The 16,665-nt window shown below is 37.1% G+C and overlaps 1 protein-coding gene across 1 annotated transcript in view; it reads left to right on the top strand.

Annotated features, from left to right (window-relative positions):
- The first annotated feature begins 239 nt into the window (after nt 1-239).
- The window catches only part of LGR5 (leucine rich repeat containing G protein-coupled receptor 5), a 67,889-nt gene continuing 51,463 nt past the window's right edge, over nt 240-16,665 (top strand). Inside the window, exon 1 of the mRNA XM_063309124.1 lies at nt 240-854. Coding sequence (XP_063165194.1) covers nt 649-854 — 206 coding nt within the window. The 5' untranslated portion in view covers nt 240-648. The remainder of the gene's footprint in view (nt 855-16,665) is intronic.

Raw genomic sequence — 16,665 nt, 5'->3', positions numbered from 1 at the left:
CCTTAGTTGTGCAAATGGCCCTCGCCTCGGAGACTTGAGCCTCTGCCAGCCAAGCCGACCTTTTCCCTCTTGGCACAAAAAGCCGCCAGCGAGGGACGGCGAGGGAGGGAACCTCCTCGCTCTGCCTCTCAGCGCCCCCAGCTCGTGTTCGCGAACTCCAGCGACACGGACCGCGACAGCGCCAGCAGCCCTCACCTTCCCCCTCCCTCCCCCGCCCTGCTCGCGCGCTTTCGCTGGCTGCAGCAAACAGCACCTCCGGCGCCGGCGGGAGCTGCGAGCGAGCGAGCGAGCGGCAGGCAGCGTTGGGGCTACGTCAGTAGGGGCGCGCGGTTTAGACTCCAGCTCTTTAAAAACGGCGTGTAAACTGAGATGCTCCCATAGAGAGCCCGCGCCAGCAGCCGTTTGGGCTACAGCAGCGCGCGGCCTTCCAACGCAGTCACTCGCAGCAGTCCTGGCACGCGCGCGTTCCGCCACCCTCGCCTTAAGTTAGGCTTGCCCCGAAAAGCTTCAGACCGACCGTATTCGCCCCCCTCGCCGCCACGCGCTCCGGCTGGTTAGATAGTTAAGGGGGGATGTCAGAAGCTCCTTCCACTTCTGGAAAAGCAACTCTGCAGCCGTCGCCGTTTGCCCCCGCCCTGCCTTGGCACCATGGACAACGCCGCGGGTGCCGCCGTCCCTGCCCGCGCGTTGCTTCTCCTCAGCGTGCTCGGGTTGCTGTCCGGACTGGGGACGCGCCAAAGGAGCTGCCCGGCCTTCTGCCACTGTGAGCCAGACGGGATGCTCCTGCGGGTGGACTGCGCCGACCTGGGCCTCACAGGTGTGCCCGCCAACCTCAGCGCCTTCATCTCTTACCTGTAAGCACCGTTGGCTCGGAAAGGGGAGGGGGGATTATTTTTCGAAGCCAAGGAAAGAGGCAGATGCTTTCCCCCACAGGGTGCCCTCAGATGTCTTGGATTACACCCCTCCATCATCACTCTAAGGTGGAATGGAGATGCTAGCTGTGTACGATGGAGAGGCAGCAGGCTGGGGGAATCTGGGATAGAAAAGTGATAGCCAAATTCACCACCCAGCAAAAATAATCAGTGCAGCTCACTAATCCGGATCCGCCACTGTCTCACCTGGCTCTTTTTTGGTCATGGCGTCCATGACTTGTTGCATTGACTGTTGGCACACAGAGGGCGGAGGAGAGTGGGACATTGCCTAAAGTATGTTTATTTCTTTGTATCTGGCATAAACTGTTTCTAAATTGATAGATTGTTTCTCACAGACCTGCTTCATTAAGAATATTAAAGACAATGTGGAGTTTGGGGCTGTTTTATAAAAGCAAAGACATTCCAGGGACGGGATGTATCCACCTTGCTGAGAAGAGTTGGAACAAGGAGGCAGTTCTATAGGTATCTTGTTTTATCTGTCCGTTCTGCAGATGCAAATTTAGGATACACTGTAACAAATTAGAAAGTTTAAGAGACTGTGGACATACAGTCACAAATGGCTAAGACACCGTGAAGCAAAAACATGTACCAAAGAACCAGATGTTATCCAGACGGGTACAGACTAGGTAGTATGAAAAGTATTAAGAATCTGCATATCCATGGTTCCATCAAAGCTTGTTATTATGTTCCCTGAACTCTGTTCTATTATATTCAGTGGGATAACCTCAGGCTAAAATAATTTGAAAAGTAATTGTTTAATTTGGGTTATGAAATTTGCTCTTTTATACTCAGAACTGATATTGCTGAAGGATCATGGAGGGAGTGGTGTTCTGAAGAGTAGTTAAAATATATATTCTAAATCGATATTAAAATTTCTCTAATTTGCTTGGCAGTGGCAAAATCTGGGTCAGTGGCAGTAGGGATCAGAAAGCAGCTGGTTACATGAAGGGTTATTGTAGATCACTAATGTCCTTTTAGTTGGGGTTTGCCTTGTATTTCCTTGTTTTATATAGCAACTTTAACTGATCCTGTAATACTTTAATTTTGGACTATTGGACTCTAATATTAAACTGACCGTATTATGAGGTTGCTGTTTTGTCAGTTTGTTTCTTATGTTTTTAAATGCACTATCATGTTAAAAATGTATACATGAAAAGCATTTTCATACAAAAATTAACTTGCAACTTTTAATGATGTTACATGCTTTAGTTGGTTTTGTACTTCTAGTGGGAAACTGCTATCAGTAGTACTATCCCAATATGTAACTGGATAACCCTTCTATAGTCAAGGATTAAAACAGTATTGTGCAAACAAGGACAGTTGAGAGCCAAATGCATGGACATTTAGGTTGCAGCACGTAATACTTTTAAAAAGAATTGAAACAGGCTTCATAGAAAGAGAATTAATTTCTTGCCTCAGGCTCTATGTAGTGTATCACTTTCCAAAAATCTTGCTTTAATCATCTGTTTATCAGAAAATGGGATATAAGCCATTTGCAGACTTTATTGAGATGTAATCCATTAAATTACATCTCAAGTTTGTAATAAATACGCGACATAATGTTTTATTTATAGCAACCTTTCCCAACTTGATATCCTCATTTTGGTGTGGAATTAATTCCAACTTTTGTGGCGGGTGTCAGTTTGAGGAAGCCTAATTTATAAAGTAAGTAAAAAAATAACCAGAATAATAAACTTGATTACACCTGCTGGATATTATCTTTACTAGGGTTTCCAAGGCAAGTCTTTGAATGACATTATTTAATCTTTAACTGATCTTGAAAGATAGAACAGGTGTCTGTAAAAGAGGGTAAATGCTCCACTAGTATGAATGGGTAGGGACAAAAATCAGGGACAAAACCTTTTTGGACCTACTGTACAGAACCTCTCAAGGATATGAATAAGCTCATGATCAAAAGTAAAAAAAAAAAAAAGCTTGAAGTAATATGCATTTTATTGATTCGTGAACTACACAGCATAATACTAATTAAATGGGTTTCACATTTTGCATCAGTTATGAATCCTACCAGCAGAAATATTCCACTTCACTGCAGTTGTGACTGCAGTTTTACAGTATGCAACATTATCTGGAACCAAAGTATCCTTAAACTTAGTGAAGCTTACCCCTTAGTAAAGATGCAAGAGATTATAGTTATCTTCCCTTTTTGATCACTTCAGAGCCTTGTAAAATACTTTCATTTAATGGGATTATTCATTATGAATAACATTTATATTTTGAGGGATCCTGAAATCTTTCCCAAGCTATACTGAGAACTCTCATTTATATATATATATATATATATATATTAATTTGGAGGTTAAAAAAATGATAGACACACCCAAGTTGAGGTCATTTTCTGGTGATTATATGGGCACAGCAATGCAATTTGCTTGGCGACAGGATGGTTTGTTATGGTGTTCTTTCAGGATGACTTTCAACTTCCCAGTCTACCCATAGCCCTGGTATTCCTTGGGTCCAAGTACTAAAGAGGCTTAATCCAACTTAGTTCCTCAGACTAAATAAGACTACCTACTAGTAGTCTGTTTATTTGTCATTGCCTTTTTCCTGATTTTTTTTTCTTTTTACTTCCTATTTTATATGTGGTACAGATTATTAATAATAAGGAATATCACATGGATTGCATTTTCTAATGCTCAGAAATTCAGCAGTGTAGTTCATCTCTGAAAATGGTGGTCTCAAGATTCACTTTGTCCGACCCTGAATAATGAATTCCAGTCTTCCCAGATAGAGATACAGGGTATTATTATATTCTGTTAGAAAGACCTAAGATAGTGTTGACCATTTTATGATTATATAACGCTTGATTTTTGAGACTCCCTTAAAAGCACCTAAATATGTGAAAGCTAATCTTCCAACCAGAAGGGGATGCTGCAACTCTATCTTGAGAATTTTAAATGATTGACATTTAAGCTGGTCAATATAATTACATTAGAAAAAAATACGTTGCCATATTTTAAAATCATATGAATAATTAAGAAATCTGCCTTTTCTTCCAACTGAATTGATATTTTATTTTATTCCCATCATAGTAGGAATAGTATAGTATATTATACATACTACTACATTACTATGTATGTATGTGTGCCTTTGAGTCAGCGTTGACTCCTGGACAAGCCCCTGCAGTTTTCCTGGCAAGATTTCAGAAGTGGTTTGGCACTGCCTCCTTCCTAGGGCTGAGAGACAGTGACTGGCCCAAGGCCACCTAGCTGATTTTGTGCCCAAGGTGGGACTAGAACTCACGGTCTCCCAGTTTCTAGCCTGGTGCCTTAAACCACTACACCAAACTGGCTCTCTACATTACTATAGTATATTATATACTTTGTGAAAAGGTGAAAGGTCCCCTGTGCAAGCATCAAGTCATGTCTGATCCTTTTGGGGGGATGCCGCTTTTGCGACATTTTCTTGACAGACTATGGTGGGGTAGTTTGCCATTGCCTTCCCCAGTTGTCACAAACTCTGGTCACAGGAAGAGTTTTCAGTTGTAATACTGCCGCCTACCACTCTGCACCACACGAGGCTCTATTATATACTAGACTATATTATATTATATATTATGACTTCTGCCCTTTTTCTATCCCAGTTTTGACAATCTTTTGAAAAATTGTTAGGCATACCAGTTTCTTGTGTAGTGAAGTTCCTTCAGCCAAAATGGATGTCTTTTTGTTTTAAAATACTTTTTGTTTTGTTTGTTATCTTTTCTGGATGTATTTATACTCTCTGGAGTTAATCATATTTAAAGCATGATAATAAATGTTTATAAATCTACCATAAACAAAACATTAAAATACTAAAAATAGGTGATATATGCTTCTTTAGTTATTAATCTGTTAATGCCTTATATGCAAGTATGGTTAAGGACTCTTCATTTGCTTTTCAGTTGAGTAAAGTATTCTTCAGTTGTACCAATATTCTGTATATGACACAACTTACTTATTAATGTACGCCATGATTTGTCCTAATTACAGACTTTTCCAAATGTTAATTTACATATATGGCCCTTCAGATCCTACTTTGGGCTACTGAATCATTCTGTTTATAGAGGTTTCTGCATCATGGAAATGAATGTATCTGTGTAAGTGCTGAGACAGTAGAAAACAAAATTAACTCTAAATTCAGCTGTTCAGCTGTTACAATTTTGAAGCCAAAATTAATTAACCAAAATTAATTTTGGTTCTAAATTGTAACTAGAACAAGTAATGATTTACCATGCTGTCTAAAGTTTGTTACTATATCATCTATGGTTTAGTACCATGTTTCTATGTTGAGTATGGGATCACATTAATAATGATTGTTTAATTATCTCCTGAGGTTTGTAGGCTACAATCATAACACACTGACTTCTTTAAGTCAGGATTTAATATTAACAGGACCACACAGTTTCTGAAAGTTTGTGATATATTATGTAGCATGTAAAATGCTAGTGAAATTTTAAGCAGCTTTATATGTTCTTAACATTGGCTGAATCGTGACCTGGGTTTTGTTTTGTTTGTTATTGTGAAATATCTATCTATCTATCTGTCGGAAATAAAAGTACATGGACGTGAGCTAGACAGTTTGTTTCTGTTATATTTTGGAATATCAGTTAATATACAGAATTTTTTTTATCTTTGCAGATAGATATCAAGAAACATGATTGTTTCCCATGCACTTTACAGCTAAGAGCATACATGGGACATTCTATCCATCTTTATACAATGGGATTCAACATGGTGTTGGTGATTAAACTGGGCACCTTTGTTTGTAATTACTGATATCCCTTCCCTTGTTTACACATAACACTAAGCCATATTTTTTGTTTGTTTTTGATTTAGTAATAGTCCATACCTAGAGGGAAAAAGGGCGTTGTTTTTTTTACAGATGAGAATTTGAAACCAACTAGGAAATAGCCAAACAAGTCATGATTATCTCTAAGATTGACCCTGGATTGTTTTTTACTTATTCAGCAAGCCTGAATAAGGAAAAACAAAACCTGAAGAAAAAAAATGACTTAGCATTATGTATGAGCCCAGCCAATATTTTGTCAGCTCTGATCTGGTTCACATATAACACTCATAAGTCCTTATGCACAGATCCTTCATTATGTCCTAAAACAATCCACTGCCACAGCCTAATCTCTGATCAAGTGAAAAAGTACAAAACAGATATGGTGAGGGATGGGGATCTTGATCTTAGAACTAATTGTGCAGCCAAAGTCAAACTGAAGACTCCATAATTGTTTATGTGTACATTCTTGTGTTTAATAATATTTTATTGTGTTTAATAATGGACGACCGGAAAGCACAATTATTACAATTCTCTCAATGACACAAATAGCTTAAAGGTCATTTAAGGGGATATTTTAATTATTCTCAAATATTTGATATTGGTCTATATCAAGTAAAAAGAAAAATGTATTTTTATACCTTAAAAGCTTTTCTTTAATAAGCTGGATTAAAAAGTTGTTGCTATACAGTCCAACATGCATTGATAAAATGCAAATATAAAAACAAACACTAAAGATGTATTAAAAATTTAGGCAAAGAAATGGAAAGAAACTAGTGGGAATCTCATGTTATGATAGTAAAAGTGACAGTGAATTGTTTCCCTAATAAGCAGCAGCAACCTGTTGTATACACTAAATTAATGTAGTTAACATTTTTCTTACAAACTTTACTATCAGGATCATGGTGGATAGTCAAATTATACCTCTTAAAAATGAACCTTAAACAAATCTATCTTCCTTTGTTTAAAAGCAGAAAATAAAATACATGGCATATTTCTTACATCCAAATACCTTTAATTGTTTATTTTCTTTTCTACATATTAAAACACAATTTAAAGCTGTTGTTTCCTTCTTTGACAAGGGGATTAAAAATGCACTTGCACTAATATAATTATCCTAGTGATGACCACTTTATGGAAATGATATACTTGTATAAATGGATATATAATGAAACTCTAATAAAATATATGAGGAACTGACAGATGAAGATACCTTCAGTTTGACTTACTGTCTTGAGTGCAAAGGATATCTGGCCTGACAGATGGAGCTAGACTCCAGCTGGGAATGTATGGTTAGATGTAACCTTCCCAGTTAAAGTGCAAATGAGATGAGTCTTCCTCTTTCCTTGTTAACTCAGTCTTTTCTCTAGTGCAGTCTGTCTTTGAAATGCTTACAATTACAATTGTAGGCCAGATATGGAGCAAGACTGAATCACTTCTTTTTATACTTTCTGTTCCATTCTTTTATAATATTACAGTTTTGCTTATTTCCAATAAAATTAATAGAATTTGCACTTAAGTAAATAGGCAGTGTAAGGCTGTTAATTCTTTGGAGGCATTAAATATTATTTATGCTACTTGCATGTTAAATTAATCCATACCTTACCTTACTTAACTGCATTCTCTGAGGCCAGTTTCACTAGTGCAAACTAAAGAAGGATTTCTCAGCTTTTTTATTATTGCAAATAGAGAGCTGAATTTACAGTACTGATTATAAAACAGAGAAAGCATGTTGCTTAATCTTTTCCATAATGGTGCAAAGTCCATTACAGCCCTCAGACTCATTAAACTTCAACTATATTTGGGGGCAAGGGAGACTATGCAGTATGCTGTAGCTATGTCACAAATGCCACCACTGCTGTGCTTGATTAGAGTAATAGCAATGTCAGAGGACAGTCCTCTGCTGGAAGTTACAATGTCTTCTGCTGAAGAGGTGTCCACTCTAGCTTGGTGTAAAAATCATGTTTAAGAAGAGAGAGAAAGAACTGTGAAATTCCTAATCTACAATAAATTACAAACTCAGCAAACAAGCTTCACCATCATGGTGGGAAGTGTGTTATTTCTATTTGTATCATAATAATTATTTCTAAATATCTGTGCACATGCACATATGTGATGTCTTTTTTTTTCTTTTGCTACCATAGCAATAACATCTTGCAGTTGCTTGGATCACTTGCTCCAGATGTTGTTGCGTTGTGTCTCCCATGATCTTTCATTGTGTGCTTGTTAGGGCTAATAAGAATTAGAGTTCAGTAAAATCTTCAGAGCAGTACATTGCTCTTTCTTGACATAAAGCAACACTGATTTCCCATTCATTGCATAGTCTGTAATGGTAAAATAAAAATGAAAAATGAAAAAGCAGTATTTCAGAAGATGAGAAATAACCAGATAAACTGTGTATATGAGTTTAGTTACTGCTTTAATAATGCAGACATACACAATTGTTTTAGCTGCCATTGGATGAATAGTAGCTTAAACTTCTATAGCAACTAAAACGATGTCTTCCCATTGTCAAGAGTATTTGCGTGAACCACAATTTTCCTAACATTTTATATATAGCATGCCAATCATTGTTCTAACAATTGTGTAAGGAAAACCAGTATTATCCCCTTATAACTGGGACCAGATTCACAAGATTGTCAAAATAGACTGATCCCAAAGCACAGATGACAGAATTGTCTTTCTTTCCTCAAAAATCTACACAAAAGAACATGTTTGTTTGTGAAGATACATACATAAATGGAAATTTATTTATTTATTTATTTATTTAATTTCTATCCCACCTTTATTATTTTTATAAATAATTCAAGGTGGCGAACATACCTAATACTCCTTTCTCCTCCTATTTTCCCCACAACAACAATCGTGTGAGGTGAGTTGGGCTGAGAGAGAGTGAGTGGCCCAAGGTCACCCAGCCAGCTTTCATGCCTAAGGTGGGACTAGAATTCACAGTCTCATGGTTTCCAGCACTTAGTTAAGTTTTAATAAAGAATCTCTTCTACCCTGATTCTTCTTTGCCTACAAATCCATAGTGCTTTTTCTTCTCTAATCATCTCTAAGGCTTAACTTCTTTCCACCTCTACCAATCCTGCATACTCTCAAAAACTCCACAAGCTTAGCAAAAATTAAAAACAAAAACATGTAAGAACCATAATAAGGTCATGCTATCATAAAGTGTAAAATAAACCAAGTTTCTACTAATCTGTGCGTCCCTTTTCTGATTAAACTACATTATTATCAGCCATAAATACAAACATCAGACCACTTTGAATCCAATAAAAATAGTAGATTTATTTCATGATGTGAAAACTGCTGTGCTTACCAAATATCCAAGGAGCGAAGAAACGTTATTATAACACATTGCACTTTATACTCTATATTATGAAATACAGGAAATGTTAAGTGAAGCAATTATCCAATTTTAATTGCAATGGAGAGGGGAAAGGTGCTTCCAATTAAGCAAAAATACTTCATTTGATTAAACTATACAGCTTGTAATATTTGCTTAACTGGATTTCTTTGGCAGAAGTATTCCCAGCCTACTTGGTTCTCTGCTCTTGACAAATTCAGTTAAATATGCCACCTCTTAAGATGGTGAATGCTCTTGTGCCATTGAAGATGATAGAGGGATGGATGGATAAATAAATAAATAGAGGACAGACAGACAGGCAAGTGGATGATGTATTGAATTTGATGGAAATGGAGCTTTTATAAAGCGACAAAGTACGTTTAAATTTAAATTTCTCTTCCCTTTTAAGAGAGAGACAGAAACTATGCAAAAAGTAAAAGTGAGAAATGGGCATCTTGTGACTCAGAATAACGTTCAGTCTTGAACACACACAGATACTCAATTTTTTTTTTAAATGTGGCACATTGAGCTTCTTCTCACAACCCTCAATTGGGAAACATACAAAAAGCTTAAGTATAAAATAGGTTTCACAAAGTTTATAACCACAGGAAAAAATAATTCCGAAGACTCACAATCCCATTCCTATCCACAGCCATGCTTTATGTGAGTACCCTCTCACAGTAGTCTTTGCTATGCTTCCCAATCATTACATAGGGACAAATGGGGGCAATTGTCTATCCACAAGTTTTAAATCTTGAGAGTTCTGATTTTCATTGTATGTGAAGGACTAAAATTCACAACATTCTTTAAAAATTAGTCTCTTATACTATTTTTCCTTGGCTTGTGATCTCATCTCACTCAGAGCCAATTTAGTGACTATGAAAGATTTTTCCAAAAGTGAAAAAGAAATGCAAACCTTTTTCACCACCAGAGAGCCACATGTTAAAACATATTTTTCTGTTTATGCCTGTCTACTATAACAAATCCCCTAGCTAAAGACCACCCAGGAATACTTTAAAAGATTCTATGAAGTTGTTGTTGGAAAGGTAGTTTTATCCCAAAAAACATGAGCTACTAATGAACAACAATAATTATCCATTTTTTTGCTACCAAGGGTTTTTAGGTGTCATAGATATTATTGTACTATAAAAAACAGTATTAGTTGTGCAGCCTTACTGTGGATTACATTTTAGTACCTTAGTTTTTGTTTTTATTGTATCTGATTTATGCATATATTGCTATAACAACAAAAATATTAAGTTGTATATGTAACTATAATACATTTATCAACATCATCATCATCATCATCATCATCACTATTGTTATATTGCATTGTGTACATATGACAAATTAAAATGCTAATACAGAATTAATTCTCATTCATTAATAATCTGTAAGGGAGATTGCAATCTCAATGTATAATAGAAAAGTAAAAGCTGCAGAATTGTGATTCATCCAGAATATCTGATGACCTTAGGATAAGCAAACCTGCAATTGGCAAGAAAGGATTGTACTTCCCCTCTTAAACATTACAGAATTAGGTGCTTTGACTCAGCAGCCTTGCTGTGTCAGTTTCAGCATCCTGTACCATTCGCACAACATTGCCATGCTCTAAATTTGGCTTTTAGCTTACCACTGCAAATGCTCCTGATTTTTTAAAAAATGCAACAATTACATAATCACTGAGCTCTGGTTAGCACAAATAAAGTTAGCCTGGTCCCTGGTTAAGATCTGCCAGAGACTGAAAATACTTTGAGCTTCATATCAGCTTAATTATTTGTTTAATTTTTCATTCTGCCAAATGTTGTCTATATTTTCTATCCTTATATTGCTAACTATCAGTACTTCTTTAATATCTTTGCTTACTAGATATATTCACAGGCTTTGCGCTTCATCTTTTATACCAAAAGACTATAAATATGCACCAAATTATGCATTAAGCTTTGTTTTCTGAAACTTCACTGTGAATTCAGTACAAATGTTTCTGGTATAAATAAAATTAAACTGTATTGTTTGTTTATAGTCCAGACAACTTAGCAGACTGTCTTGGAAATTCATTTAACTCATTAGATTTAAATCAACAACCAGGGTTTCTCTCTCTAGCAGGATTAATGTATTGGCATGATTGGGACAGCCAAGAGTAAACACTTTTTTGCAGTGCTGAAGGGTTTTTTTCTTCTTCTTAATAAAGTTTGATGGTAGATTAAAGAAAATAACTTCATGATGATATCTTTGAATATGGAATATACAAATAGTTATATTAAATGTGAAATGTAAATTTACTTAAACACAAGCATCACTCTACATAAGACCTTTTAATATTTTATTTGAAACAAAACTATAATTACCTATCTGTTGTTCTGAATTCCATTATTTTAAATGCTGTGTATTCTAAGAATTTAAACATACAATATGAATAAAAACAGTGTTAGAGAAACATCCAACATAATTTTGAACAGCATGTTTTAACAAGGCAAATCAGTTAATGTTATTATAAAAAGCATTGATTTTCACCAGCAAAGTAAACTATTATTACATTTTAAATTATTACATTATTACAGAACCATTCACATAGCTTCAGAATCCATTTTTCAGGAGAACCCAAATAATTTTTTTTAAAAGATGGAAAAATATTTACAACCTGTCTGACAAGACTGCATTAAAAGCTTCGGAGTGGTCACTGCACTGACAAAAGTCTGGCAGGGTTGTACTCTTTGGTTCCTAATTAACACCTTCAGTCTCAATGGAGAATTAACAGCACTACCATAAACCAGGGTTTCGCAACCAGGGTTCTGCAAGAGGTCACTAGGGGTTCCCTGGGAGATCACAATTTATTTAAAAAATTATTTCAAATTTGGCAATTTCACATTAAAGAGGTAAGTTTCATTCTTTATTTTTAGTTTAAGAACACTGTTAGTGCATACATACAGGCCTACACATGAAATATTTGAGCCTGAACGTGCAGGGGTTCCCCAAGGCCTGAAAAATATCTCAAGGGTTCCTCCAGGGTCAAAAGGTTGAGAAAGGCTGCCATAAAATGTTGCAGTTGCATTGTTATTCAACTCAGTTGATGTGTTGAAAGTTGGCAGGCACTGGCAGCTGAAGTAAAGGGAACCCTCAAAGGCTGTTTTGAATGTTGCCTCCTGAAGTGAAAGGAGGCAACCATTTTATTTTCAAATTGGCAGCTGCATTCCGAGGGTCAAATGGATCTAAATGTAAGACCTACTACCTATCAAGGTATAGTAATTGACAGCAGGTGAGGGAACAGCCTGGCAAATGTGCCTCTGCTGTGTCTCTGGTACAAGGTTTATAAAGAGGGTTCATGGAGAAACACACCGCTGAACGTTATGAACAGGGTGAGGCTGAGATGAGGTAGCAAAACAAGGCTCATGGGGTTGAATAAAACTGAGCTTTTAGCAGTAGTTAACAAAACCACATCTTAGAATACTACCTCCATTTTTGGAAGGTAAAGCACAATTATTGTATATGTCAGAGTAAGGTCATATTGAAATGAACTCGTGTCTTCCCTGAAATGAATACACTGACACTTTTCTAATTGCAGATCTGGAGTCCTTATTTCACCAGAGTGGTGGAATAAAATGGTTAAATTCCTGCCAAATAAATTACAGACACATTCAGAAAAAGCAGTGAGGGAAATAAAGGTATCTAGATATTTAATCAAGTTTTTGGTAATAGGTTCCTTATTTTTCTCCTGCATAATGTACTGACTAAAAGACTTCAGTAGCGACAGTGTGTAAGAACCCTTGTTCCAAGCACGGCGTTTGTTAGAAATAGAGTCTACAGCTTGAACGTGGGAAAGACCTACATATTTGACACAGCCCCTCTTTTGAAGAGAAAAACAAGATATGAACATTTTACTGGTCCATTCTGTTAGGGTCTGCCCAATACTCAAGAAGATGGAGCTAATTTTGCTCTTATCCAATAAAAGTAATTGTCGAGCCAATAATTCTATATTTTCAAGAAGAACATGGAATGGAAAAGAGAAATAAATGTGTGTTCAAAATAAGTCGCTTAACGTAGGAGGCCTAGCTAAAGATGGAGTGCAATCTGGGACTTCTATCATGCCACTGAAACAAGTCTTCAATAGAGCATCATCGTGTTTTTATGAGTTTAAATTATGTTCTGTAATGGAATGAAGCAACTGTATTTCTGTATTAAAAGGATCCTTTTTCAAATTAAGATTTTATTTACCTAAATGTAGCTTAAACTCATTAAACTCAACTTAATGTGGATTCAAAGCTCTGCAAACTAAAGAAATGTAAAATATACTCAATTTTTTTTCTGCCATGGACAATTTTACTCCACTTCCATTTTTATGTTTCAGTTTTGCCTGCTGGTGATATCCATTCTTCAGCAATGATTGCTATTATTCTGGGCTGTGGGTACTATGTTAGCATGCAACAGTATGTTTTATTATTGTTTTATAGAGCCACAGGAAAAATTCACAGATACTTCAGCCCTTTCTTTCCAACAATTCTTGTACAAAAGGGTGAAATCTAGGTGTATGCAAAACTTCAAATGATATTTCAGTTCAACAAAGATAGATACAAAGCATCCCTTCGAAGCTGCTTCATGAAGAAATGTGCTCCCCTTGCTTTTAAAAGTGAAGTGGCCTGCTTTATTTCCCCTCACTTTTGAGACCTCCTCCAACAGCCTCAGTAGATGAAAGATGGTTCTATACATGTCCTGCACTCACACAAAAGCATCTTCTGGCTAAGGGAACTACCAGTTGAAGCTTTAAGGCACAAAGAATCTCATTGAGGTGAATTACCACCACCTAGCAACTCCTTCTCAATACTGAATTTCATGAGTACCTACAAATACACTTTGTGAGAAAGGTGCTGAAAACTTAGTTTCTTTAGCTTGTAAAGAAGATAAAGATTACAGAAGAAGATAAAGAGCAATGGTAAATTAAGAATTAATTGTTTTTGGATCACAGAAACTATTTCAAGGTGGAAATTTAAACAACAGAATAATGGGTAAATCAGTACAAATGTTTAGCGGTATCAGTGCAATTCTTTCTGGCTTCTCTAATGTGCTGGTAAAGGCAGTCAAATGCCATTTATACCATAAATGGCACATATTTTCTGGTCAACACACTATAGATGGCTTTAGGCAGGGTATAACAGAGTGAAACAGGAAAACTTTCATAACATAACTAGAGTTATGGCATGATCCACACAAGATTGGGAAACCAAGATCAGTTTACTTTTACAAGAGAGATACAAGCAAATTTTTTTCTCTCCATGTATTGCTTAGAAAAAGAATATTTTGGGCTCCTCTTTCTCTTCTGGCTCCTCTTTCTCTTCTTTTAATGAATTATAGAGAATTTCCAGATACCTGTATCCTAACATAGAAGGGGACGTTTTGTGAGGTTGAGTTCCTGGTATAAGTTCCTTTCCAATGGTTAAACACTGGTAATGAAAATTCCCCTTTCAGTCCTGTTTTTAAGGAGTTAAAAAGAGACTAGCCCTAAAAGTTATCAACTATAACATAGTATTGAAGGTGTAAAGTTAACTTGGGAACAAATCAAGAAACATGTGTCAAAACTTCTGATTGTCGATTTATCAGCATCACTACTGAAGAAGAAACAGCAACATAATTGAGCAATTGTCAATTCAAGGCTCCTGAATTCCATAATAAATATAACAGACCATGACAAATAGACAGATTTCAATAATTCATTAAATAATGTCTCTATCAGGCCTTTGTGGCAAATGTCTTGTTTGCAAGACAAATGCTGAGTTGAAATAACAACCAATGAATACCACTGGTGAAATCACTATGTACACAAGCTTTTCCTTCTGATGAGTGAATCTTTTAATCTAGGCATTATCTAAACTGGAAAAAAAATCCTTCAGTGGTTTTACATACAGATTAATGAGAAAAGCTGAGATCCAGAGTTGGGTGATTTGAAGAAAAATTTGAAAGATTTACTGCTGGTTCTCAAACATCATTTAAGTTTCAAAGCCATCAATAACCTATTGAAAACTATTTAAAAAGGAAATCTTCCCCCTCTATAGAAAGGGGCAGCTCTGAAATAGCTCAGTGATTGTTCCTCCTCCCTCATTTCTTTTTCCCACCTCCAAAATTGCATCCATATCCTTCACTAACTTCCTTCAATATTTGAAACAGTAAAATACATGGCCTTGAAAAAGGGAGGGTAAGTCCCCTTTTATAGACATTTATGTATAACTGACTAGGCCAATCCACTATTGTGTAACCATGAGAACTGAGTAGAATAGTTTCTAGGAAAAAAATGGGTAACCTGGTCAACTTTTCAATAATCTTTTTACTAATGGTTGTTTTTTAATGTAGGAGCTGGGAATGCCAGAATAAAATATGTCAAAAAATTGATGGATCTGAAGCACTAGGCACTACTTTACTCTGTATAAACTCTGAGGAGCTAATTTTCTCCTAGATTACTTAACAACTAATTGGATTATAAACATTTATAATGGGACAGTAACTGCCAATGTGGCATAATAATCAAAGTTACAGACCGAGACTGGGAAGATCAGGGTTCAACTTCTGATGAGCTATAACTTTCATGCTCTGGATATTTTCTATCTCATGGATTCACAACATGTGCCTATGGGCTTGGGGTACCCAGTAGACTTTCTGCTCCATCTGACTATCCCTTCTCTGAATAGTTGCTTTTAATTTTTCAGTGAGAAACTGGCTCATTACTAAACCTCCAGCATCATATTTGTAGGTGTTTTTTCAGAGGTGTATCTAACTGCCTGGCAGAATCCATCTGGATATTGGCAGAGACCTCTGGACAGAGGCCATTTGGACACTGTTGAACACTGTTGCTGCTCCTGTTGAATGCTGGAGGCAGGAGCTAGAAGCTGCTGATGTTGGTTTGCTGCTGTTCCTGACCCTGGAGTTGCTGCCATTGGTGGTAGCGGAGGCTGCTGGCTGCTGCTTTAGAGCTGCTGCTGGCCCTGCTTCTGAAGGCTGCCATTGTCCTCATTCCCCCAATATCTCACACAGGGGGCTGTTCCAGCCTAGGTAGACTAGATTAATTAACCCTCCCCTACAAAGGCTACCAAGAAAAACAGGAAAAAAAGATAAAAGAGCCCCACCATTGCACACCATTGCACACCAGGTTGCAGGAGTCCACCCTAGGGAAAGACCTACCACCTTGAGCCCCAGAGCACTAGGCTCAAAAAAGATGTAGTTTCAGAGATGCCTGCCTAACTACTCCTGCTTAGTGTATAAAGCAATAGAGATATAATGAACCCCATGGGGGAAAGAGTTTGGCCCAGGTGAACAGGCCAAGTCCAACACTTCAGCCTCACTCTCCTCCAACAGACTACTCAAAACCCAGAAGATGTCAAGGTTTGCTCAGCCCCCTCAACCAGGGGAGGTTCAGAAGACATTCACTAACAGTCCACTAACACAGATTCCCAACATACAAAGCTAAGACCAGCTACAGTTCCATGACAGGGGCCAAAGGAGATTTCCCTGATGATCTTGTGAGCAATTTGTTGAGGGCCTGGTCCACTGCTGGCAGAAGGTGGCATCTCAGACCCTTGATGAAATTGTCCATAGGTGTTTTCTCTCTGCGAGCCAATC

Source organism: Candoia aspera, chromosome 7, assembly GCF_035149785.1.
Source record: "Candoia aspera isolate rCanAsp1 chromosome 7, rCanAsp1.hap2, whole genome shotgun sequence".
In the NCBI taxonomy this organism is placed as follows: domain Eukaryota; kingdom Metazoa; phylum Chordata; class Lepidosauria; order Squamata; family Boidae; genus Candoia; species Candoia aspera.
Note: the sequence above shows the minus strand (reverse complement) of the source record. Positions and strands in the feature narration are given on the sequence as shown.